This window comes from Podarcis cretensis, assembly GCF_951804945.1.
Source record: "Podarcis cretensis genome assembly, chromosome: 8".
Taxonomy (NCBI): Eukaryota; Metazoa; Chordata; class Lepidosauria; order Squamata; family Lacertidae; genus Podarcis; species Podarcis cretensis.
The window spans coordinates 30,750,326-30,777,419 of NC_137177.1; the positions used below are offsets into that span (position 1 = coordinate 30,750,326).

General features: G+C 43.9%; 1 protein-coding gene across 5 annotated transcripts in view; it reads left to right on the forward strand.

The window, feature by feature from the left end:
- Positions 1-27,094, forward strand: part of TFAP2E (transcription factor AP-2 epsilon) — a 75,561-nt gene that overhangs the window by 42,251 nt on the left and 6,216 nt on the right. For all 5 annotated transcript variants that reach the window (XM_079987765.1, XM_079987767.1, XM_079987764.1 and 2 more), the window contains 2 exons: positions 18,314-18,542; positions 21,512-21,630. In XM_079987765.1, coding sequence (XP_079843891.1) covers positions 18,314-18,542; positions 21,512-21,630 — 348 coding nt within the window. The remainder of the gene's footprint in view (positions 1-18,313; positions 18,543-21,511; positions 21,631-27,094) is intronic.

Consider the following 27,094-nt stretch of genomic DNA (forward strand, 5'->3'; position numbering starts at 1 on the left):
ACTGTGATTTGGCTGTTCTAATGACTAACAGCAATGCTGGGGAGCAGGTACTTTTGCCAGAATTGTGGCAGAAAGTATGAGTTAACTTCCTCCTGTTAGTGCTGTTCCAATCCTGCTCATCTGCTCCCCTGCCCCCTGCCCCCATTTTTTTAGAAAAATAGCAGTTTAGGATTATTAGCGGCCTAATCCAGATCCCCCTCTGGTTTCACTTCTGATTCTACTGTATTCATTTGCCATTAATGCAATGCTTTTCTTTTGCAAACTCTGTTATAATCTTTATTGCGTTTGCCCTCAAAACAACCCTACGATTTAGGTGACTGTTGTTGCCATTTTGCAGATAAGAACAGCCTGAGGACTTGGTTTAAATGCAAGCCCTGATTTAAATGTGACCCTGCGGCGTGAGTAAAAAAGGTATCCGTGCAGAGCAACATGTGCCTGGCATCACATCTAAACCAAGTTGCTGGCTGCTGCAATCGTGTATAAAGTTGGCATACTAGTAGAACACCTGCCTAGGGATGGGCAAATCTCTTGGTTTCAGTTTCTCATTCTTTCACTCTTAACATTAATTCTTCATATTTCCACGTCACTTTGTGATTTATATTTTTAAGTCTTCATGTAAATTCACCAGCATTTCAGTGCAAATTTCTTTTACACGTCTGTATACAATTCCATCTAATATACAGATTTTTGCAAAGCGATTTCACCTAATATAACCCATTTTTATGCACATTATCCTAGTAATGTGTATCTTTTTATGCACACTCTGTCTTAATAATGTGCATCTTTTACACGTTACTTGGGTGGAGAACAGATTGCAAAATTTGGAGGAGTGTGAATTTCAAAAGATGGCTGTGTGTTTTGGAAACTGCAAATTAGGTAGGTTTGCCTTTAAATGTGAACTGAATTGAATTTTCACCTCATAGCTTATATCTGCTCACAACACAAACCTGTGGCATGCTAAGCCTGCTCAGGCAGCTGCCAGAAACCTGGTTTAGACAGGACACTGAGAATGCAGGACTCTGCATGGGTAGGTTTCTTTGCACCTACCCAGCATTATTAGCATGATTGGGTTTTTTAAAATAAATTTTAATTTATTTTTTGATGTGTTTATCACCCTGGGCTCCTTTGGAAGGAAGGGAGGAGTAGGAATTCAATTAATTGATATTTAACGAATGTTAATAATTCACCTAGGGTTGCCATATTTCAAAAAGTGAAAATCTGAACACAAAAATTGTTGAACCATTATCTTCCGACACTGAGAACAGACACCAACCCAACTTCTTTTGAACAGCAGAACTCCAAAACTTCCCTGTTTTTGTTGTTGTTGTCATTATGGCAACCTTAGGGCTAAGGAACGCCAGCCATAAGGATATAAGTCCCAACTGTCTCTGCATCTTGTTTCCACCAAGAAAAGGCAAAAGGTATAATGGCAAAAGCTTTCTCCCACTGTTGCTGCCCTGCATCTGGCATTTGGCTTCTGAAAATGGAGGCTCCGTTTATCTATCATGCCTACTAGCCATGTAACAGACCTATCTTTTCACAGCCTGGGCGAATCCCCTATTGAATTCAGCTATCCCACAAAGTATCTGCACCCTCATCGTAGCCGCAGGAGGCATGACTGGCTCCCAGCCTCTGGCATTGCTCTGAGGAATGAGGTTCGTCCAGAAAGACACTTCATCCCAGGAAACTCCCTTCAGCTACTGGAAGCCACCTTGCATACCCTTTGACATACCTGTTTGCCTTTGGTGTCAGACTGTCTGAACTAGCCCTCCCTGCCACTGTTTATATCACTGCTTACCATTTTTAATTTGCCAAGCGTTTGCAAGTCTCTGTGCATCTGCCTCACCTCAGTGGCTCCCATTCCACAGGCACAGAGCTGAAGCTGCAAGACTCTTGTCTAGGGCCAGACTGTGAGTCCTATCTAGTAGCAAAGCTGAGTGCTGTTCGTGCATCTATAGGAGGGCAGGATCAGGCCAAAAGAGGCCCATCTAGTCCAGCATCCTGTTCTCAGAGTGACCAACCAAATGACTCTGGGAAGCCTGCAAGCAGGGCCCTGAATTCTCCCCACTCAGGTTCCCCAGCAACTTGTATTTAGAAACATACTGACACCTGAGATATAGTAACAGCCACCATACTTAGCGTTCATTGATGGTGCTATCCTCTGTGAATTTATCTAATCCTCTTTGAGAAGCATCCAGGCTGATGACCACCATTACATTTTGTGGCAGTACATTTCTTGTACATATTTCTTGTTGTACATTTGTATCTTGCTTTTCCTTCCAAGACTGTGTACATTGCCTTTCCCTCCCCCCACTTTATCTTCACAACAACCCTCTGAGGTAGGCTAGGCAGAGAGTTGTGAGACCGCACCTATTTATAGTATTTCTTGCTTGTTGTTATTTATCAGAGTTAGCAAATTTTGCTGGTGCTTTGGCTTAAATATCAGGACTCTGAAAAATTGCTGTTAAAGCAATTTCTGGCATTTCCTAGCTTTGTGCATGTTTGTTCATGCTTTTCATACGGGAGTTGTTCCAGCTCCTTGATTGTTTTGGTTGCCCTTTTCTGAAACTTTCCTAGCTTAATAGGGGGAAAAAAACAAATAATTTAAAATACAGGCTAAAATGCAATTTAAAATGCAGCCTCAATTTACATTTACTCCAGCATATGATCTACAAATCAGAACTGATCCATGGTTTGAAAACAAACTTTGATGTAAACAAGGCTCTGGATTACACTCCTCCCAAACTGCTTCCTCCAGAATAATCGCACTGAAGGCATTAGGATAACTAGAGTGCAGTCCTGCAAAAAGAAAGTTATGGATTGCAGATTTTGCAACTTCTACCCAAGGTCTTTTGCCTGTAGTTAATTTCAGCCAATAATTTCCAAAATGGCAGGTGGAAATTCGCATTTTGCATTCTGCCCGCAGAAAAGTATTGTTATGGTTGCTGCCGTTATTATTTGCCAAGTATAATCTCTGCTGCAGGGCCTCTTGGCCCCGAGAAATCAAAATATGTTTGAACAAATGGAGAGTGACACTACCATGGCTTGCGCAGAAAACAGAGCCTCCCCCAAAGAACAGCGGGACTTTGTTCCCTGCTGTCGAGGTTCATGTACACCCAAAGCCGAACAAATCTAGGCCTTTTGCAAAGAAAACAGAATGTCTCGAGCACACGATTTGTAAAATGGATTATACTGTTGAACAGCCACATAAAGAGTCCTCCTATATACCTTGCCAAGAGGCACCTGGCTCTTTTGCAAGACTGAATGACTCAGCTAGGCAAACTGGAAGCTCTCAGAGAGAAATGTAGGAAGAGCTTGGCTGCTGGAGCAGACCAGAACCCCATCTAGTCCTGCATCTTGTTCCCCCAGTGGCCAAACATGGGTTCCTGTGTAAAACCCACAAGCAGTCCCTGCTCCCATTCCCCAGCAATCAGCATTCAGGGGCATACTGCCTCTGATACTAGGGTAAAAAATTATAGGCAGGTTTAATGCTCTGTGTGGGGCTACCATTGGGCCTCTAGCTGGTACAAAATGCTGCAGCTAAACCATTGATGAGGTTGCTAGCATATAGCCCTGGCGCTTGAAAGCTTGCACAGCTCTCCCATAGCCTACGGGGCCAGGTTCAAGGTACTTGCATTAATTTGCAAGGCACTTAACAATTTGGGTGCAGGATACCTCAAGGACCACCTGAATCATTATAATCCTGCCCAGTCTAAAGTAGGACACAAGGCCACCCTGAAACTGATAATCTGCAGGCTTTATTGATTACTTGTGCCTCTAGCCTGCCTTTCGATGAATAGCGCTAGGTCTTTATTTTGAAAGCAAAAAACCACAATTGAAACAGGCTTTGCTTGAGAGTTGTATGCTTTATTCTATGTTGGGTGACTCGGGGTTGAAACAAGGAAGACTGAGTGGCTGAGGGGGCTTCCAGTCTGTTTTCGGGTGGGATTCATTCTACCACATACTGGCAAATTCGGATGCTGCTGTTATAGTTGATTGGGAGGTCTTGCGTAGCAAACCCACTTTTCCTCAAGATCAGACCTTTAGCAAGAAGGGAAGTAACAGGAATCTTGTACCATTTGTTACGATGACTGGTAACTGTAGCCTCGTGAGGAGTCAACTACAGTTTCCATGATTGTTTGGAGGAAGCCACATGCTGTAAATGTGCTTTAAGTGTATGGTGTGCGCGTGCGCAGCCTTGCTTTGACGCAGTCATATCATCTCCCCATAGTTGGGGTGAATGCTCAGTTCACAGGTTGGCTGGAAGTGCCCTGACTGGCTCCAAAAGAGCTATGGGGCAGCCCCACTCAAAGCTGCGTAGCACTTTCCTGTCACCTCAGGAGTGTATAGCGAAGGGGGATCATGGGAAATAGATATTCCTTTTCTTTGCGGTTGTAGGTTTTTATAAAAAAAATTGTTATACAAAATGAAAACACACATTTAGCCCTAATCTAAAAACGAGACAAAAAAATATGTAAGTTTGTAAAGGGAATAATTAAGTAAGACAGTAAATAAATGTTTAAATGATTAATAATTAAATAAACGAATAAGCAGTGGCAAAAACATTTTGCTTAAATAACTACTTAATTAAGAAAAGTGTCTATAGGCATGCTTTTACACATCCTCACAAAACCGAAGGACAAAGAGAGGCAGGGGAGGTGAATAATGTGGAAAAAATTGTAAAGTAGCTCTTATAACTTGTGTTTGATATTACACATTTGGGGAATGGGATTAGTGGGGGGTTGACTTTTCCTTTATACATACAATGTTATGGTCTGGGTGGTTTATGCTCATTTTCTGGGTATATATTTGGGTTTGTTTTCATTTGGTTCTGTTTATGAATGTAACTTTTAGAAAAATCAATGTACAGTGGTACCTTGGTTTAAGAACAGCTTAGTTTAGGAACAACTTGGATTAAGAACACTGCAAACCCAGAAGTAGGAGTTTTGGTTTGTGAACTTTGCCTTGGAATAAGAACATGTTCCGCTTTCTGTTGAGTGTGTTCTGTTGAGTCCCCCGCTGCTATAGGAAAGCACGCCTTGGTTTAAGAACACTTTGGTTTAAGAACGGACTTCCGGAACGGATTAAGTTCATAAACCAAGGTACCACTGTATAATATTAGGGGGAAATGGAAGAAAAAGCTGTATTTTCCCCTTCATTACATTTGGCACAAGGGAGGAGGGGTCTTGTGTGGCAGCTGGGCCCTTCAAAAGATCCCAGTGCATCACTTCAGCAGCTAAGGTCTATGTCAACCTTCCCCAACCCGGTGCCCTCCAGATAGTTTGGATGATAACTCCTGTCAGCCCCAGTCAGCAAAGAGCTACAAAAATATTACAACCAAATTGTCAGTCTGTCAATTTAGCATTTTTGTTTCAGCCACAGAACAAAAGAAGTCATAATTGCAACAAAAGGAAATATTAACAATAGCAATATAGTCTAACTTTATTTATCATACGACTGAGAAGGTAGTAAGTAAGGTAAAGGTAAAGGTACCCCTGCCCATACGGGCCAGTCTTGACAGACTCTGGGGTTGTGCGCCCATCTCACTCAAGAGGCCAGGGGCCAGCGCTGTCCGGAGACACTTCCGGGTCACGTGGCCATCGTGACATCGCTGCTCTGGCGAGCCAGAGCCGCACACGGAAACGCCGTTTACCTTCCCGCTGGTAAGCGGTCCCTATTTATCTACTTGCACCCGGAGGTGCTTTCGAACTGCTAGGTTGGCAGGCGCTGGGACCGAGCAGCGGGAGCGCACCCCGCCGCAGGGATTCGAACCGCCGACCTTTCGATCGGCAAGTCCTAGGCGCTGAGGCTTTAACCCACAGCGCCACCTGCGTCCCATAAGTAAATAAATTAGGCCAAATTTTAAATTGCTGCAAAGGCAAATCCTGCAATGGCTAAAAGGGTCACCCTTTCATGAGAATCCAGCAGGAAATGATTTTTATATATAGTATTTACCTGGATTTTTATATAGTAAAAAGCCGATAGATTAAACACTCCAGCAGAGCAAATGTGCTACAGAGGCAGGAAAAAACAGCTTCATAGCACACTTGCTAGCCCATCTTGAGCTCAGGTCATTGGAGAAAGACAAGAATGGAAACATAGTTCAGTAAATAAATGGCCAGCTTGACCTCAGGGAAAATTCCAGCTTGACCCCAAACAGAGTGATCAGTTAGCCCTAAACATTGTAGCAAAACTTGTTTGACTAGCTTCTCCCCTCTGCAAGGGAAAATTCCCCCTGATCTTTTACCCAAGTCTTCTTCATCTGATAACCTTGTGTCCAGACCAGTTGTGATTATTCCTGGTGTCAAAGAAACTCATATACCTGCCTACTTAAAAGTAAGTCCCCCTGATTTCAATGGGACTACCAGGCAAATGTGTATAGGATTGCAATCCTAATTTATTATTTGTTTTAATTCTCTTGTTGTTGATTTGGGAGCTGCTCTGAGGATGTTTGTACTGGTGAGGATGTTAAATCTATCTGTCTATAATATATACAGTATTTCCTGGGCTGGCCCTGCTAATAGGCAGAATGAGGCAGCTGCCTCAGGTGGCAGATGCTGTGGGGCAGGAAGCAGCAGTGAAATGTCGGACGGAGCTTTGTGTGCATCACATGGCCTGTCCTGAACTGCCCAAGCTAGCAGGATTTTTTAATTTATTTTATTTTTATTTGTCAATATTTATATACCACTTAATCAACAAAGTGGTTTTATATAAAACAATACCAAGTGTGGTGGCTTTCACCAACGTGGATGGAACCTCTGTAATTTGCACTTTCCAAAATATTATGTGAAGTGAAACTCAGCCATCCTTTGAAATTCACACTTCTTCAAATTTTGCTGTACAGTTCTCCAGCCAGGCAAGGCATACAAAAATGGACATACTGTACTAGGATATGGTGCATTAGTGAAAATAACACACTAGGCAAAAATCCCACTAAAATGTTGATGAATCTTCATGAAGTAAAATGAGTAAATCTGAAAGTTAATGTGGAGGACTGTACTCAAGATGGAAAAATAAGAAGCTGAGAGGAACCAAAAATGACAGATTTGCAAATCTCTAGTCACCTGTATTGAAATAAGATTCAACGGCTGGTCCAGTAAGCCTCTATACGTGGAATCTGAAGGCGGGGAATGGGGGTGTCTCAACTTGCCCTTCTCAGGCAGCAAAATGCTTTGGGCCAGCCACGATATTTAGGAACAGAATTTTGAAAACAGTCCAGGGGGTACCAACTGCAGTTTCTTTGCATTTTGTACACTCACAATTTGCACACCTGTGGAGTCACCGCTTTTCATTACCTGCATGCTACACCTTAATTCGTTACTCAGGAGCAATTGTTATGGAGGAATTTTGTAATGTGTCAAGAAGCAAGCTGCGTCACACACTTCCTCCTTCACCTGGTGACATTTATATTTTGTTTTCTCTCCTCCCGTACACCTGAATGACAGAGCAGAATGTGGGGTGATTTTAAAGATTCTGGAAGAATCTAAACAGCCCCTTCCATTTCAAAGGCTTGTGGTACCTGAGAGATCTCTTTGACACAAAGGCCTTGCTCAGGTTGCGCATTCAAGATAAGACAGAATACCTGAGAAATCCCCTCGGGGAACAAAGCTAATGACAGAGGACACCTTTGAAATATAGCTGAGGGCTCTGACCTCCTCTGCGGGTGCTGCCATAAATACCTTCTATCGTGGATCACAATTTGAACTCTGAAGCACCTTTGGATTGAAAAAAGAAGCTACTGGAGTTATTGAGAGGAGTATATGCCCTGTGGGGAACCCGTGGCACCTTCCTACAACACTTCTGTAATGGTCCTGGTTAGTCTCCCAAACCCGCCCTTTCGCCTCAGTTGTGTATGGAGTGGCTTTGTGCAGGGGGTGTTTTTTTCAGGAACAGAATAATAGCAACTGAGAGGCAAACTATACATACATATGGCATAAAAGAAAGTCACTCTGTGGATTTTGGTTTTAAATGAGAAACTCTTTTGGGAGAAGGAAATTTTGAGCTGAGAAGCAGCACCAGGCTGTGTGTGAGAGAGGTAATACTTAAAACTTTCCTGTCACTCGTGGCCAGAATCGGCACCTGGCAGCTTGGGGCAGCTGCCAGAGTGCCAACTTCCTGACAGGGCCACTTTTTACATATTTTGTTCCAACATAGAGCTCTGAGTAGCACCAAGCAGCTGGATCTAACAGCATTTTTTATTTCCCACAAGACCCCTACACAATGCCCACCTGAAGCATTGTGGGAAATTAAAAACCACAGTTAGGCCCAGCTGCCTGACATTGCCTGGAACATTGTGGTTCTTTGCTAACGTCAGATAAACCCAGCGGGATTCCCCCAGGGGAGGAGGGGCCTCCCTTTTTGCCAAGGACCACCTCAAACTTGGAACCACCACTGTATGCTGGTGCTGGCCCTGCCTGGACCTTAAGACTGAGCTCTCCCTCAGAGGAGCGGGACCAGCTGGAGCCTTCGGACCAGGTCCAGAGATAGCCCTACAGAGAGAACGTTGCAACTATGGAGCCTTGAGGTTACCGATGCATGAATCATTGCGGCCAGACTGTCGCTGTCCAAGAATGTAATCGGCATACCAGCCATAGCTGGTAAAAGTATCTGGCTGGTGACACATGATGCTAGATGGGAAGGAGGGGAGAATGTATGGCTGACAGCCAGGCAGGGTTAGACCCTCCAGAGCCTATGTTAGTACCCAGTATGACCAGCTGAGTTAGTAGTTCTTATCCCAGTTCCAAGCTCCAGCCACCCCAACTTAGTGAAAGAGACACTCACCCCCTGGCCTACTCCACGTTGCCCACCAAGGGACTATTATTATACAGGAAGATAGGAATGTGCCTTAGATTGAGTCAGGCTATTGGTTCACCTAGTTCAGTATTGTGTACAATTACTGGGTGTGGCTCTCTGGGTTTCAGGCAGGGGTCCCTCCAGGAGATGTCAGGGATTGAACCTGGGACCTTCTGGGTGGTAAAGCAGATGTTCTCCCACTGAGCTACAGCCACAGCCGCTCCAGAGGGAGATTTGGAGTGGAGAAGTGGTGTGGGCAGAAGAAAGGTGACTTACTGCCATCCTTGCAGAATCTCTGTGTTCCAGATTCTCCTCTCCCAAAGCACTTCCTCATTTTGTAAAATGGCACTGAGGCTCTCTGATGTTTTGGCATGTGACATGTCACTAGTCCCCTTAGGATGTCTTTGTTAAAAGAAACAAGGGTTTATTTGCAAATTGGATGTGAACAAAGATGTCTAGCACCAAGAACAGTTGTGCAAGTGAAGGAATCATGTCATAGTGGCAAAATTCTGTCAGTTATGTACTGGTAAGGAAGGCAGACCCGGGACCCGGGTGGTGCTGGTGGTCTAAACCACAGAGCCTAGGGCTTGCTGATCAGATGGTCAGCAGTTTGAATCCCCACGACGGGGTGAGCTCCCGTTGCTCAGTCCCTGCTCCTGCCAACCTAGCAGTTCAAAAGCATGTCAAAATACAAGTAGATAAATAGGTACCGCTCCGGCGGGAAAGTAAACGGCGTTTCCGTGCGCTGCTCTGGTTCACCAGAAGCAGCTTAGTCATGCTGGCCACATGACCCAGAAGCTGTACACCGGCTCCCTCGGCCAGTAAAGCAAGATGAGCACCGCAACCCCAGAGTCGTCCACGACTGGACCTAATGGTCAGGGGTCCTTTACCTTTACCTTAAGAAAGGCAGACAGAAAAGAAATAATATATATTTACTTTTAAAAAGGGGTTTCTGGGGATTGCACTGACATTCCAAGAAACTGAAGTTGTCTACGATTGAAACTGAAGAGTGTAAGGCTCTTCTGTGTTTGTTTGTTTGTTTGGTTGGTTGGTTAGGTGTTTATTTTTTGAAAGAAAATTAAATCCAAAACTAGTAATTTTGCAGAGAATTGGGGTTAACTGATGGGATTTTCAATACAGAAAACTGTTGAGCTAAATTGTTGTTGTTGTTTATTGTTAATGTTTGTATTTATTGTAATCTGCTTAGAGGTGTGTGTGTTTTTACAATCATGTAGCTTAAAAAAATTGCTAAATAAATAAACAAATTTGTATCCCCCAGAGCAGCTTGCAAATGGCAATGGGAAGACAGTCCCTGCCCTCAGGCTTATAATCTAAAAGTCACAATACAAAAGGAAAAGTAACTGGGAGGGAGGAGGAAAAAAGAAAACCCCAGATACTATTTCTTAGATATGGATTTTCTTGTCATGATCAGCAGGAATGGAAATATTTCAAGGAGAGATGGAGCCAAAAAATTGCTGGTCTTTTAGCAGAGCTGTTGGTCTTCCATTGGAGAGTCAAGGCCCACAAATAGGGTAGGTCCTGACATCAGAAGAATTGCACCATTAGCAATCCCACTCATCGCCATTATTAATCATTATTTTCAATTGGTCTTAAAAATTAAGTTGGAGAAAGACTGGGAAAGAGGAAGACAGACCAAGACTGCATTCACACAGCAGTTTATTCTGTTTCCATAACTGTTAATTTCTGCATTGTATTTGAGCTTTCACGTGACGTAAAAGCCCATTCCATAAATATAGGATTAGGGTACAACTGGATCAAGTTAAATCTACTCTATGTTTCAGAAAGCTGTCTGTTCACCTCTTAAGATAGCATAAGCAACTATAGCATGTTGGCTCGTGACATCAAGGAGCAGGGTTTTTTTGTCTCTGTCTGTATACAACTGGATGCCATTTTGAATCAGGCTGGTGGACTGAACCTTTTGAAACCACCAGTTTTGAAACTGCAGCGATTTGAGGGTTCCTTGGACTTCTCAAGCAATGCCAAGTATGAGGCTGCTGGTAATAAATAAAATAAATAACAGTGGTGGGAAGACTGTGCCCCTCCAGATGTTTTCAGACTCCCATCAAGTTTAGGCAGCATCACCAATGGTTAGGGTCAAGGGTCTAGAAAGCCAAAGTTTCCCTATCATTGTTATATAAAGAACTGATGTGGTAGAGTTTAAAGCTGACAATGGTAAAACCAGAGAGGCAGGTGAGCTCCCTATTGCATCCTTCAAATGAAGCCACCACTATGACCATTGCAGCCTGGGGCCCCAATGATAGAGAAGTAAGCATAGCTTTGCATGTCAGAGGCTCCATGTTAATTCCCCACCTTTGCAGCTAGCTGTACTGCAAAAGACCCCTCCTTCAGACCTTGGACTATACCTTGCTAGATGGACCAGTGGTCTGACTCAGGAATAAACAGCTTCAGAAACAAACAAACAAACAAACAATCAAACAAACAGGAATAAACAGCTTCAGAAATCCACTGAGTGAAATGTGTTTGATGCTCTGGACTGCTTTAGATCATGCAGGAAATGGCTAGAACACAGGGATGACCTGTATCATATGCATGTTAAGTAAGCGGGGTAAGGGCATGAAACGTGTTCCCACATGCTGATTAGATTAGGAAAGTTCCTTTTTAATAACACTAAGTGTAGGAAAATGCAAGCCAATGCCGGCAGTGCTTCCTAGTGTCGGGACTGAATCAGTGCAGATTCTGAAGTCCCACAACCCCAGAACACTCTAGACTGCCTTTCTCAAGCCTCTCTTTCCTGCATCTAAAATAGTCAGTAAAAAACAGCAACACCTTTTGACTCCCACCCCAACTGCCTGGGACCTTGGGGTCCTCCAAAGTGGTGTTTTTTTGTGGGTGTGTTCTGCAACACGTTATTGATGCGATACAAGTGCCATTTGTGGTGGATTTAAAGTGGACCATCCATGCATCATTCAGCTTTATTGTTCTTTGTTGCTTCCCCAAATGCTACCCTTTCAAAACTGCTTCCAGGAAGTGACTGGACATCTTAACGTGCTGTGCCTTTTGGGGGGACTCTGCAAGCAGAAAAAGATAGCCATCCCATGTATCTTTGGTAACAGCCATCTTTGGGCTAACCTAAGGGCTAAGAGAATGAGTTACAAACAGGGAAATCTTATGTCTATCATGAGTTTACTAGGTGGCCTGATGTTACTTAGGCAAGTTACTCCTCTATTCAGCAGCCCCTCTATTTATATGATGATAATAATAGTATAGTATAATAAATATTTATACATACATACATACATACATACATACATACATACATACATACTCTACCATTCCATTTGTTACCATCTACAAAGTGGCTTAACAGTAGCACAAAATGATATAATTAAAATCATGACAAGACAAAATCGTCACTGTACAGGAATAAACAGCACTGCAGAGCCAAACAGGACACAGGGATGATTGATTATCAGCTATTGTTCCCAAATGCTCTCTGACTAAGCGGAGTCTAAAACTTACTTCTGATGTTACTTAATGAAAGAGACAGCCATGTTTCCCTTGAAGTTTTAATAGTTCAATATAAAGAAGTTATCTCACAATGGTTGTGCTATTATTGCTATTGGTTGTCTCTTTTGTTTTATGTTTTAAATGTATTTCAGTATACATGCTGTTGTATGTTTTGTGTTCTGTGATTTTTAACAAAGGGTGGGGTAGTAATTAATTGTGAACATTCAGGTTTATGCATTGCTAACAGTTGCTGTCCCAGAGGCATATGCAACCATTTAAAAAGTTGTTTCAGTTCAGTCCAGCCTTAGAATGGCAGCCCTCATCTACTGAACATTAGTAAGATTTTAGTGTCTTCCCTTTTCCAATAAAAAGTACAGGGAGGGACGACAGCTCAGTGGTAGTGTGCCACTGATTTGCATGCAGATGGTCTCAGGTTCAGAATAGAATTGGAAGGCACCCACAAGGCTCATCAAGTCCTGCAATGCAGGAATCTTTCACCCAGTCTTTTGCACCAGGTAACTTCTTTGCATTAAGAATATTTTCCATTTCAGTGGTTTGAGACCCCATATGCCCATTCATTTTTTTGCATCTCACTTCTATGCCTTTATAAAAGAGGGCCTATCCAACTTAGCATCTTCTTTCTTTTGATATAGAAAAGGAGGGTGATTCCTGACCCTGGACTTCGTTTAATTTGCTTACACAACTTAAGGCAGAAATAAAAGTAGTTCCCAATGCTCTCTGGCAACACGTGATGCCCAAGCATCCAATCACCCATTACAAAAACAACTTACATAACTCAGGAGTTCATAGACAGCAACTAGCAACTGATGAGTTCGTGACTAACCGGAATTGCCCATTTGCAGCTACCAAAGTAGTCAATTGTGAATTCATGAGCACCTAATGAATAGTGATTTATGAATTAAGAATTCAGGGAGGACCCCGCCTGCACAATGCCATTTTCCATTTCTTTTCTATTAAGATTGATTACATTATTAGTAGTGAATGAGTCATAACAGCAACCCTGGACTCTTCTTTATAGCGATGCCTGACCTTTCCGGGTCAACTATCTGTGGATGTGATTTCTGGATTGGCTCACATACCTGGTGGCTCAAATCAGATTATCTTGGATTAATTCAAGTTATCATTAGCATCAGAAAACAGTTTGGGTGCTTAACCAGAGCTGATCTGAATCAATTCAAACCCCATTGCTCCTCTGATCCATGCAATCTGGTGTGATTCATACAGCCTTTCCAGCCAGCAAGCGGCCAGCCCCCCAAAACCTCCCTCCCTTCCCACCCAGTTACCTTCTGCTGCTCCATAGAAAGTAACTGTGAGAGAGGAAAGAAGGAAGGGGACTTCATTTGCTCTCCCCTTTAGAAAGTAGACCTGGGAAATGTAATTTCCCCATGGGCTTCTAGATGTTCATAACCCTTGGGCATATTGCATTTTCCAAGTTAATGCCCCCGCTACACTGCACCAATTCTTTGGGCAGAGCTATGGGCCCCTCCCCCTCTTCTGCACCCATTGGCCAGATGCAGTAGAAAAGTATGCCTCATAGTCCTTGAATCTGGAAGCGAGACCTGTGGTCACCAGCTGCTTTTGAACGACTCTGCCAGCTCTACTCTTTGGTGAGATCTTAAGCTGAGTAAGAACTCCTTACTTAGGGATCTGAACAAAGTTAGCATTTTAAAAAATTTAGTACGAAATGACACGTAATTGGCCATGTTGTGCCCTCATCGAAGTGCGTGGACATTGAGCACAATTCTGTGACAGTTTGTGGGATTACAATGCCCTGGACTGTATTTATATATATATAGATGAATTTTTTCATAATAACAAACCCTGCTAACATTAGTTTCACTTTACACAAGTCATCTCCTTTCCACGTACACATCTATCACAGGTCTGTGGAAAAATCACACAAACCAAAACCTGTTATTGGTTATGTGACTGGAATCCATGCTCCAAACACACAGCAAAGTTTTTGAAAACGATCACGAAATCTTAAGAAACAGCTTCAAAATGCCAAGAGAGAACAAGCTGCAAAATGGGGTGGGCTCAACAATGCACAAAAAATGAACGAAGTGGGACGACATCACCAGTTACATCACTGCTCCCTGCCCCTCAGCTGACTTGCATTCATCTCTTAGCCCCGAAAGCATTTGCCCGTTTTTATGTAACATGTGCTGGCTTTTTATAGTTCTGCTAACAAGTTGGGGAGCTGCTGGTTCACAATGTACCGATTGTCATGGCCCCCTTAATGGGTTCCCGCTGCTTTGCCTTTTCCGGTTGAGTTTTGAGGCTACTCTTTCCAATTTGAGCATTTGCATTTCCCTTATTAAATGTGGTGATTGTGGTTGATCTGCCCATTAAGCCTGGCAATGTTCTGGAGCAGTTGCTACGTAGCAAACTGGAATGAATTGCAAGGCTTCGATAACCAGGAGCAGCTACCCAAGGCATAGCGTTTGGGGTGCCATGAGGGCCGTGGCCGTGGGTGCAACTTTCAGAGGGGGTGCAAACAGGCACCCCCACAGCAGGCTCCTTCATCGGAGCCTGGCTCCGCGTCAGAAGGAGCTGCACCTTGACTGCTGGTGCTTGTCCCTGGTGCAGCTTTGCACATCTGAACTGGCGGCAGAGAGCAGCCGTTCTCGGCCGTGGCGAAGTGCGCTCGGCTGCAGAAGCTCCGCTGCCAGGTCAGGCCCGACCCGGTTGGTGTGCCGCTGGCAGCTACGTTTGCAGCCAGCAAGGATGCTTTTGAAAACCTGTACTGAAATTAGGCCAGATTTCCAAACAGATCTTGGCATCAGTCTTCCATTCTGGCTTTAACATTTCTTGGTAGTGCCTGAAAAGGCTTAAAAAAACAAAACAAAATGCGAAAGGGGAGAAAGAAATGAGCTGGTGTCATCACACATGCAACATTCAGCTGCCAAATCTTTTGATTTAATTGCAAGTCTTGTGATTTTAGGAGTTTCTCAAAAGTGAAAACCACAAGGGTCAAAGACAGAAGTGTCAGAAAGTTAAAACGGTGGTTGAAGAAAAGCGATCCAGCGTGACCCTGTTTGGCCCACCTGGGAGGGCTGGATTTTCATTTCATTCTCCCTTTCCCCATTTGTATATTGGGAATTAAACCAACCTACCTTATAAGGTTCTTGTTAGGATAAATGCGAGATAAGATGATAAAGCTAAAATGAAAAGAGCTGTGTAATTGTTGTTAGTGCTAAAAATCAAGTGTCTTGGAGGGAAGAGGGGATGTACCGTAAGTGTAATAATAAGATAAAAAGAAGAGAACTGATGTTGAACCCCTCCACATAATGACCAAATGGTTGCTGCACAAAGCATTAAGGATAACCCCCTTCACGTGCTCTTTGACTGCATAGGAAAGCGATGAAATCCACCTGCTCCTGCTGTTGTTAGAATACTTGAGAATACTTTTGTTTGTATCATTTAATTCAACTTGGTTCTATTCTAGTATTTACGTTTATTGACTGCTGAGCATTTAACAATGCCATAGCCAGGTACAAAATTAAAAGAAAATACAACAAAATGCGTAAAATATGGTTCTCATAAAACGGTATCAACATATACTGTTAGTGAATAGACTTCTCTCTCCAGGAAAGCCTGCAGAAAAATTTCAAAGTCTTTAACCGATGACGAAAAGTCATGACTGTCAGTGCCTGTTTGATTGTGATATGGACGTGGTTGCTGTGTTTTGAATTGTATAGTAGCAATTCTGATTCTGCCGGTCCGCAATTGTTTAGGCATTGTGATTTTGCATATTTGCGTGCCATGCCACAATAAAATGTTGCAGTCCCTTGTCACATCCAGACAGTGTTGACTGGTGCCCAGTGGAACTGGGAGGGAAGAAGACAACAGGAGAGGAGGCGAAGCCAAAGACAGGCAGGTCCAGTGGCGTAGCGTGGGGGGTGCAGGGGGGGCCAGCCGCACCGGGCGCAACATCTGGGGGTTAGGGTTAGGGGGTGCAAATCCACGGGTTAGGGGGCGCAAATTACTTGCCTTGCCCCGGGTGCTGACAACCCACACTACGCCACTGGGCAGGTCCACCCGCTAAGGGGTCCTAAGAAAGAAGACAGGCATATGGGGGTTGGCTAAGGACAGACTGAGGTTGGTGGGGCAGTGCCCCATTCATCCTAATGGATCAACCTCTACTGGGTTCAGCCATTCAGTGCAAGCACGTCATTCTACCCGTTTTCCGTTTCTAATGGAAGTGCAGCATTATGTGGTTACTGATCATGCGCCATCATCATCAGGCTGTTTTGTGTCTGTGTTTGGGTTGTTGTTGTTTTTAAAATTAATAAATGAGTACTTCAGTAAACTTTTGGAGTTTCCCTCAAGCATGCTGATATACCTCCCTCATGTTTGTGAATTGCCAAGTGTTGTCTCCAGTCCCATTGGCTGGAATGCACCACCTGAGTTTGCTATTAGAAATGACACTATGCTAGAGGCTATTTATCCACCAAGTTTCTCCTCACTTTTCTCTATAAAACCTCTCTTGAGTCCCCCTTCCCCCACCATCACCTCTCTTTCAGTGGGCTTAATTAGAAGTTCAGTCAATGTTATGTCTTGTTTTGATAATCGTAAACACCTTTCCCCAACACTCCTTGATTATTTTTCAGCGTCACCACATCTGTAAGAACCAGATTTCTTGTGGCATCTTAAAGACTAACCATTTTTCTGGCAGAACCTTTTCTTTGGACTAGAGCCCACTGTGTCAGAGGCATGAAGTCTCATTCTCAGTTGGCAGATAAACCTTTGCATTTCATGGTGTTTTGGTCCCATGGTTTAGAATTCTTTATGCCCATCTGCTAACCAAAAACAAGGCTTCATGATGCACCTGACCAAGTAGACTCTAGCCCACAAAAGTTTCCTTCACAATAAATTTGTTAGTCTTTGAGACTTCTTGTTTTTGCTGCAGCACACTCATTTAGCTACTAAGAGTTGACTCTGGGTTTTACCATCCCTCCCACCCTGGCAAAATGTCCTTCCCACAATTCCCCTGGGTGGGCTTAACTGCTGCTAGCAGCAGCAAACAACAGCATTGTGATATGTGGTGAGCAGCTGTGAGTTGCCCACCATTTTCCCTTCCCACAATGCCCTCAGCTTAGGGTGGCTCCAGTGCATTGTGGATAATTAAAATGGAAGGCTTGATGCTGGGTGTTAATACTGGTCTCAATGGCTGCTCCTCTGGAGCTGGTCACAGCTTATAATAGACATTCTTGAATAGGGATGCGGAAGAAATTTGACGCAGTCAGCATTGAAAAGTGAATCTATCTGTCATATTTTCCAAAACAATATGAGATCCAAAACACAGCTGTTCTTTGAAGTTTGCACTTATCCAAATTTTGTGATGCCGTTCTCAAACCAACCATTATAATGTGTGTGTGTGTGTGTGTGTGTGAAAGTGAATAAAATGAATACCAGGCAGAGGGAGGGCCTTCTTGGTAGTGGCACCCTCCCTGTGGAACACCTCCCATCAGATGTCAAGGAAATAAACAATGATCTGACTTTTAGAAGACATCTGAAGGCAGCCCTGTTTAGGGAAGTTTTTAATGTCTGATGTTTTATTGTATTTTTAATATTTTGTTAGAAGCCACCCAGAGTGGGCGGGGTATAAATAACTTCTTCTTCTTCTTCTTCTTCTTCTTCTTCTTCTTCCTCCTCCTTTTCCTTTTCCTTTTCCTTTTCCTTTTCCTTTTCCTTTTCCTTTTCCTTTTCCTTTTTTTTCTTCTTCTTCTTCTTCTTCTTCTTCTTCTTCTTCTTCTTCTTAGTGAAAATAGCATATAGAATACATTATTTGTGGAAGCTGTTTTCAAAAATGTGTACATTAATCAAAAAGGATTTTTCTTATTTTTCTTATAAAAATGCTTCATAAATTTGGAGAAACAATTTGAAGATTGGGAAAATGGGAAACTGGAGAAAACAGAAAGTCACAGATACTTGAGATACAATTCTTGTTTTTTGGCTCCACGCCTCTTCACTCTCTCATGAATGTGCTTTTCTTCCTTCCTTCTAGTGCCCATCCCATCGAAAGCCAATGGCACCACCATCTCCGCCCTTTCTATGAACAAAGACACCCTGATTGGAGGGGTGACAAACCCCAATGAAGTCTTCTGCTCTGTGCCTGGCCGCCTGTCTCTCCTCAGCTCCACCTCAAAGTATAAAGTGACCGTTGGTGAGGTCCAGAGGCGACTCTCACCCCCAGAATGTCTAAACGCTTCTCTTCTTGGCGGAGTCCTCCGGAGGTGAGAAACCAAAAAAAAACTATTCCAGTTCATTACGGATCTGGAACGAGTTCACTCATTTCTGTAACTCCATTCATTTTTGTTTATTGTTGATTCCCATAGCAGACCCCACCAATATCTTGCTGCCTGTAACATCAATGTTTCCTGACCTACTGGCATGGATTTTTTCGGATCACCTTTTAATGGGCAGTTTAAGAAAGATCTATATCCCATAAGCTTCCCAATGCCTTTAGTGGGAAAACCAGCTCTCTGGTGGCATTTGAATACTTTTCGTAAGTCTCTGCCCCTTGAACTATGTGAGGAAAGCCTGGGGAGAAATATTTTAAGGAAATAAGAAGGAAAACAACCCATATCACTTGTCAGTCCCAAGTGGGGTTTGGACTCTCCACAGGATCCAGCCCCTGACTCCCTTGATCATGGCCCCCTCCTCTGGTTCAGACATTTATTGGGGCTCCAAAACTGCTAGGAGTCATCTAAGCTCCAACAGCCTGATCTCTTCCCAGTCCTCAGGATCTGAACATCCCCTCCACAGCATCTCCACAAGGCTTATAACAGTGGTTGACATAATATTATTACAAGGATCAGCATCAATTTTATTTCTTTTTTAAAGTCACAATGGAAATGTTGGCTTTAAAAGGCTATTACGGCTTGCTTCCTCTCATTCCCCTCAGGGCAAGAGGGTCTTCAGGCTCCCCTGTGGTGGCAATTGGAGGAGGGAAGGACCACTGTGGGAGGTGGATGATGGCAATTCAAGGAATTGTTTATTCTCCCCTTCCCTCTCACAGCAAGAGTTGCAATCCAAAACATCTGGAGGGCACCAAGCTGGGGAAGGTAGGGATAGGGTGAGTGGTGGTTTCGGCATGTGAGAACAGCTGCAGAGCTTACATCCACGCTGAACATTTAAGGCATGTTTAAAGCCATGGCTTCCCCCAAAGAATCATGGGAGCTGTTATTTATTTCTCACAGAGCTACAGTTCCCAGCACCCTTAAAAACGACAGTTCCCAGAATTCTTTGGGAGAGGCCGTGTGCTTTAAATGTATGGTGTAGCCTTTTAGTGTCTTTGCATCTTGAAATAGACTTCTCAATTGTTTTTTTTTTTAATAATATTTATTAAAAATTTTCCAGAATAAAAAGGAAAGATAGCAAGAAAAAAAGAAAAAACAAATATGATTTACACTTGGTTTCAGTGGCATCTTTCCCGGACTTCCCCCCCCTCCCCCTCTTGTATTCCATTTCCCTTAAATTGATTCCACAGATTCTTACCCCAAATTTTAAAACCTTATTTGTAATTTTAAATAACCCATTTATTCCAAATTAATTTATCTTATTTATCTTAATGAACCATTTCTCCTTATATTTTATATAATTCCCTAAGATCGACCCCATTTCCCTTCCACGAATTCCCCTATTTTCAAACAACAAACATGAAAAAAGAAAAGAAAGAAATAATATATAATTTTACAGCCTTTGGATTCCAAATCTCCCCCCCCCCCATTCCCCGGTTCCAATCCCCAAAGTTCATCCATTGTCTACTGCCAGCCTGGTGTATCCACGTCTATATCTCAACTCCACTTTGCCGTCTTTTGATAGCTTTTAATTTCAGAAAGTCCAATCTCGAAAAAACTCTCAGAAAAAGTCATTGTTCTTCCATCCAGACCTCTATGTTTAAGAGTCTAACTTAAATTCTATTTCTTGGTCCTTTTAAAGTCTGGATGTTCCAAATACTCCGGCTTCAAATTTGGTCCAGCTCTTATTCCTCAGGTTGCTTTTTCCTGTTCTGCTGCGGAAACCTTCTAATTCAGAAACTTCTTGTTCTCCACAGAGGCTTTTGTTATTCAGGAACATAACTTGCGTCAAGTCCCTTCCTTTCTTCAATAGATAAATCTATTGTCTCCTTTAGTATAGAAACCTCTGTAGACAAAATAATGCTTCGTTTTTGCAGCTTTCCCAAGAGATAACAGATCCTGCTCAAATTCATAGTATTTTTCCACTTGCTGCTACTGTTGCAATGTCCCAGCCTCCCTCTAGAGGGAATATGGTAACTTAATTTCTTTCAAAATCAGACCCAAAAGTCAAATAACTTGTTGCCTTTATTTCCAATAATTTATGTCCAAATTGTAACAAATCTAACCAGCAAAGCCATCGTAACAAAGTTCTCTTTTATTTTCCTGCTTTGACAGCTACTTTGACAGCTGTCAAAGTTTCTGTGTCTCTTCACCAGTCTCTCATAGCGGATCGTTCCCGGTTCCCGGGGGGGTTGCATTTTAGTTCCCACAAATCAGTCTTCTCCTCCAGCACAATTATTGTAATTTCCCTTCGTGAAGTTAAAATTTTTTTTCAGGTAAACAAGTTCATCTCTCGATCTTAGTTGTCAAATCCTTGCGTTGAGCCATCTACAACAGGGGGGGGGGACGGACTTCCTTTTTGCACTCCCCCCGCTCGCTCCAAATTCAAAGATCAAATTTCCCTTTTAAGTCCAATCAATTTACTCACGGGTTGTTCCTTTTAGTCCAAATCCGAAATTTTCAAAGAAGAAGTCGTTGCTCTCCGCCGAATGGCATGCGGCTTCGCTGGGCAGGGGAAGCATTGGACTCACAGCACCACACCCCCCCCGTCACCCGCTCCGCAGCCTTTAAAAAGGCTCCTTCGCGGGTCGGGGGGGTGCAAACGGTGCCCGCCAAGTCACCAAGTCCATGGGCATCTCCGCCCATGGTTTTTGAGGGTCCCCGCGTCGCCGGCACGGCAGGACCTGACCCCTACCCAGCCGACTCCCTCCGGAGCTCGGAGGGAGTCCGCCATTCGGCGATGGCGCCGACCCGGAAGTCTTCCGAAATAGACTTCTCAATTGCCCTGTGGTTGTAGAAGAACAATTAATGATAATAATGTATGGTTTCTCCCCATACGCCCACACCACTTTTTTCTTTCCCATCCGCTCAAGTTGTCTTATCTCTCTGCTTTCCTCTTCTAGGGCAAAATCTAAAAATGGTGGAAGGTGTTTAAGGGAAAGGTTGGAGAAGATAGGATTAAATCTACCTGCTGGGAGGCGTAAAGCAGCTAATGTCACCTTGCTAACGTCACTGGTGGAAGGTAAGGCTCCTTCAGTCCAGGAGCTCAGTGGATTTCTTGGAGGATGCACGGGGTATTTAGTGCTCAAAATATCCTCTCCTGTTAGACAAGAGAGGGCTTCATATTATTTGTCTTCGATACCCTGTCTGTGGGATTTGCGGGGTGCTGCATTTATATGCTTCTTTAAAACACATGTTGTGCCTTAGCCATTAAAACTCCCCCAAGGTGGCTTATAACAAGATTTAAAATCTAATATAAAACCAGCAGTAAATATTATTGGCTGTAGCTACCTAATAATAATAATAATAATAATAATAATAATAATAATAATTTATTATTTATAACCCGCCCATCTGGCTGGGTTTCCCCAGCCACTCTGGGCAGCTTCCAACAGAATATTAAAATACAATAATCTTTTAAACATTAAAAGCTTCCCTAAGTTCTACTCAGAGTGGAATCATTGAAATGAATGGACCTAAGCTGGCCACATCAATTATTTCCAATGGGTCTGTCCTGAGTAAGAATAGCATTGGAGACAACTCTAAAAATGAAAGCACAAAAGTAACAAATACAGAGGATAAAGCCTCAAACAGCAGGAGAGAAACTCAGTTAATGTCAAAGACCTAGCAAAATAAAAATTTAACATTTGCCCAAAGGCCAGCGAAAAGGGACCCAAGTGAGTCTCTCTAGAGAGGGAATTCCATATTCTGGGTGTCACAGCTGAAAAAGCCATGTCACACATCCCAGTCAGCTGAGTCTTAGGAGCAAGGCCTTGGAAGATGAATATGCAATTGGTGGCTGTTCTTGTGGTCCCTCGGATATCCTGTGAGGGATTTGTAGGTAATAATCAGAACTCTGAATTGAGCCTGGAAGCGAGTTTCAAAGTCCACCTGAAATACTTTGATTCTGAAATGGGCCTGAAATGGTCATATTGGTGGGAGAGTTGAATACAGTGGTGCCCCGCAAGACGAATGCCTCGCAAGACGAAAAACTCGCTAGACGAAAGGGTTTTCCGTTTTTCGAGGCGCTTCGCAAGACGAATTTCCCTATGGGCTTGCTTCGCAAGACGAAAACGTCTTGCGAGTCTTGCGAGTTTTTTTCCTCCCCCCTTTTTCTAAGCCGCTAAGCCGCTTAGCCGCTAAGCCGCTAATAGGGGTGCTTCGCAAGATGAAAAAACCGCAAGACGAAGAGACTCGCGGAACGAATTAATTTTGTCTTGCGAGGCACCACTGTACCTTCTTTACCGATTTGAGGTGACACCAACAGTGACTCCAACAGGGATGCCAGAGCTATTGGCGTCACTACCTACAGGAAATACTGCCAGGGTGGAAGAGGGAGAAGTGAGGCGAATATTAAAGGAGGTAAACACGAGGAAGGCTATGGGCCCGGATGGGGTGGCTGGCTGGGTGCTAAGAGATTGTTTGGACCAACTGGCAGGAATCTTTACGAAGATTTTTAACCAGTCTCTGGCCCAAGCCACTGTTCCACCCTGTCTGAAATCTGCTACCATTATACCCCTGCCAAAAACATCAAAGGTAGACAGTCTGAATGATTTTCGCCCTGTGGCACTGACACCCATTATAATGAAATGTTTCGAAAAACTGGTGAGGAAGCACATCTTATCTTGTCTGCCAGTGGGACTTGACCCTTATCAGTTTGCGTACAAGGCAAAGAGATCCGCAGAGGATGCTGTGGCAATGGCTTTACATGCTGTCCTGACTCATTTGGAGAAGCAAGGGTACTACACGAGATTGTTATTTGTAGACTTTAGTTCTGCATTTAATACTATTCTTCCGCATAGATTGGTGCCCATATTATTAGACCTGGGACTTCCACCATGTTTGTGCAGGTGGATATTAGACTTTCTATCAAACCGTTCCCAAAGGGTCAGGTTGGGTTCCCACGTCTCTGCGGATCTCATCACGAATACGGGGACGCCGCAGGGCTGCATGTTGAGCCCGCTTTTATACACGCTCTATACAGCTGACTGTGCCCCCACATACCCCAGTAATAAGATCATTAAGTTCGCAGATGATACAACAGTGGTTGGTTTAATTACGGCTGGAGAGGGGGAGACGGCCTATAGGAAGGAAGTTGAGCAGTTGGGGGAGTGGTGCAGGAAAAACAACTTACTGCTTAACTTAAAGAAAACAAAAGAGATCATTGTGGACTTTAGGAAATGTAAATTGAATATTCAGCCACTTGAGGGGAAGTGCGTGGAACAGGTCTCGGTGTTTCATTTTCTGGGAATGGAGTTGAGAGACGACCTATCCTGGGGAGAAAACAGCAAAGACCTGGTGAAGAGAGCACAGCAGAGGTTATATTTTCTGAGAATCCTCTGGAAAAACAATCTCTCAAAGGACCTGTTGATGGTATTTTACCATTGCACTGTGGAGAGCGTACTAACTTACGGTCTGTGCGTGTGGTTTGGGAGCTGCACGGCCAGGGAAAAACAATGCTGTCCAGGGTTGTAAAGACTGCAGAGAGGATTATTGGGTGCACTCTTCCCACTTTAGATCAAATCTATGCTGCCAGGTGCCATAAGAAAGCAGCAGAGATAGCGCAGAATAGTATGCACCCCGGAAATGATCTCTTTCAGCTTCTGCCTTCTGGAAGAAGGTACAGGGTTATAAAGGCCAGGACTAGCCATCTGAGAAACAGTTTCTACGCAAATGCAATTCTGGTTCTAAACGCAGCATAAGGGGTCTCTGTAGTATAGTGTATTTTAAAATGGGGTTTTAGAGTTTTTTAGGGGTTTTTGAATGTTTTATGTAGTTTTTATGTAGTTTTATGTAGTTTTTCAATTTCATTGTTCTGCAAGGGACAATGACAATAAAGATATTGTATCGTATCGTATTTCTATGAAACAGCAGTATATAATTTTTTTAATAAATAAAAGACCCAGGACCTTATCTGAGGCCTCTTGGCTCCTGCACATCTTCTCCACTCAAGTTATGGGGATGGTACCAAGATCCAGAGGCCTGTGAGCTGACTGCATCTCTCTCCCAGTGAAGATCAGCTTCTCCACAACATCATTTTCCCTAGGAAGATTTCCTGGGGTGGGGATGGGCTAGGCAGTGGGGGAGGACCTGATGTATGCCAGGGAGGCTGCAGCAGCCTTGAAGGCCTTTGGGCCCTGGTATAAACCCAGCGGCATCATTGGAATAATGCTGAGGCCTAGAGCTGTCTATTCTAGGATTTGGGACTGATGGGAGCTGTGGTCCAAAACATCTGTAAGGCAACAGGTTAGCAAAGGCTACTTTGTACATCCACTGTCTCTCCAAACATGGGCAGAATCCTGGCTGCAAGGAGGATGCCACACACCTTCTCTTTACAGAGGGCAGTTCTCTAAAAGAAGATACGTCAGAGGACGGTCCTCTACTTGTCAGGGCGAAGTCCAGTTTAAAGATAAAGGCCACATACACACCATACATGTAAAGGGCATTTAAGGCAGATGACTGTCCCCAAAGAATTCTGGGAACTGCAATTTACACCTCACAGAGCTACAATTCGAAGCAAGTTTAACAAACAGCAGTTCCCAGGATTCCTTGGGGGAAGCCATGTGCTTTAAATGTGTGTTAGTTGTATGATGCACCTCAACAGCAAACTGAACAGGCACAGAGATCACCTGGTCACAGTCTTTCTCATTACAGTGAGATGTGTTGGATTCCTAATTGAGTTATAGACATTTCCCCCAAAATTTGCACCTATACGTTAGATTAAAGGTAAAGGGACCCCTGACCATTAGGTCCAGTCGTGACCAACTCTGGGGTTGTGGCGCTCATCTCGCTTTATTGGCCGAGGGAGCCGGCATACAGCTTCCAGGTCATGTGGCCAGCATGACTAAGCCACTTCTGGCGTGCCAGAGCAGCGCACGGAAATGCCGTTTACCTTTCCACCAGAGCAGTACCTATTTATCTACTTGCGCTTTGATGTGCTTTCAAACTGCTAGGTTGGCAGGAGCAGGGACAACGGGAGCTCACCCCATCACGGGGATTCGAACCGCCGACCTTCTGATCGGCAAGTCCTAGGCTCTGTGGTTTAACCCACAGCGCCACCCGCGTCCCTTATACATTAGCTTAGGTCAGTGTTAATGCAAATACGTGTCCTCCCTGCTTCACACATCTTACCAGGTACAGTGGTACCTCGGGTTAAGAACTTCATTTGTTCTGGAGGTCCATTCTTAACCTGAAACTATTCTTAACCTGAGGTACCACTTTAGCTAATGGGGCATCCCGCTGCCAGCGTGCCGCCGCCGCACAATTGCTGTTCTCATCCTGAAGCAAAGTTCTTAACCTGAGATACTATTTCTGGGTTAGCGGAGTCTGTAACCTGAAGCGTCTAACCCAAGGTACCACTGTATAAGTAGAGGTGGCGTGGGGAGAAGCCTTTGACATCATCACCCTGCACAGAAATGGGCCCTGAGGCTAAGCCCATCTGTGATTAATATGGGCAAAAGATTAACTATCAGGCACCTGAAGGGGACTGAGGAGGCAGGATGGGGTTATTCTCTGGCCTTCATGGTAAATGAGAGAGGTTGTCTTCCCGGCAACCTCGACTTGAGAAGTGTGTGTGTTTGTGTGTGTGTGTGTGTGTGTGTGTGTGTGTGCGTGCGCGCGCACACACACACACACACACACACACGGTGACAGGAGTTTTTGGACTGTGCATTTGCTTTGCTCTGAAATCCATTGTGGCCCAAAAGGCAGCTGCCAAGGAGGAATAGCCCATCTCTTTTGTTGGCAGCAAATGAAACGAACAGGTCTGTGAGGCAGCGGTTGTTCCCCAGGCAGTTGGGCCTGGCTCCTTTGAATGGTTGATTACCATCAGAAGAAAAGGAGGACAGGGCAAGACACATTTTTGACTCAGCCCAGACAGCTGGGAGCTGTCACTGGCTGCTGTTCAGGGGGTCGGAGTAAATTACAGATGATGGCATGTTTGACCAAGGAACAAGGCTAGCCCTACATATCGAAAGGGCTAGCCTTACATTTCAACCAAGCCCTGAGAGCTCCAGGGTCCTGGCTGTACTACTACTTCACATTTGTTACTCACTTTTTCCCTCACGAAAACTTACCCAAAGTGACTTACAAAGTGCAGAGTCTGTCCTTTGATCTTTTTTGCATGAATTTCTGTTTTTGGCTCCTCTCCTTCCAGTTGAGGTGGGCTCCACTAAGGGTGCATCATTCTTACTATGGCACACTCTAAAAATAAATCCTGTTTTGGCTGTGAAAGGCAAGGATACCGCCCCGCCTTAAATGAGAGAAAACAAGCAGAATAAAAATTAAAAACAAAACAAAACTATATCTCACTTTCTCCTTTGATAGATAGTATTATTTAAAACAGCAATATACATCAATGTATGGGTGACTGTGGGACTCACAGGCCAGTTGCATCCTACAGAGCCTTTGGGTCTGGTCCATGGTCTCCCCTCCTTGCCCCCTATCCCACCCAACATTCATGCTTAGCAGGAAAAGGTCCCTTTCAT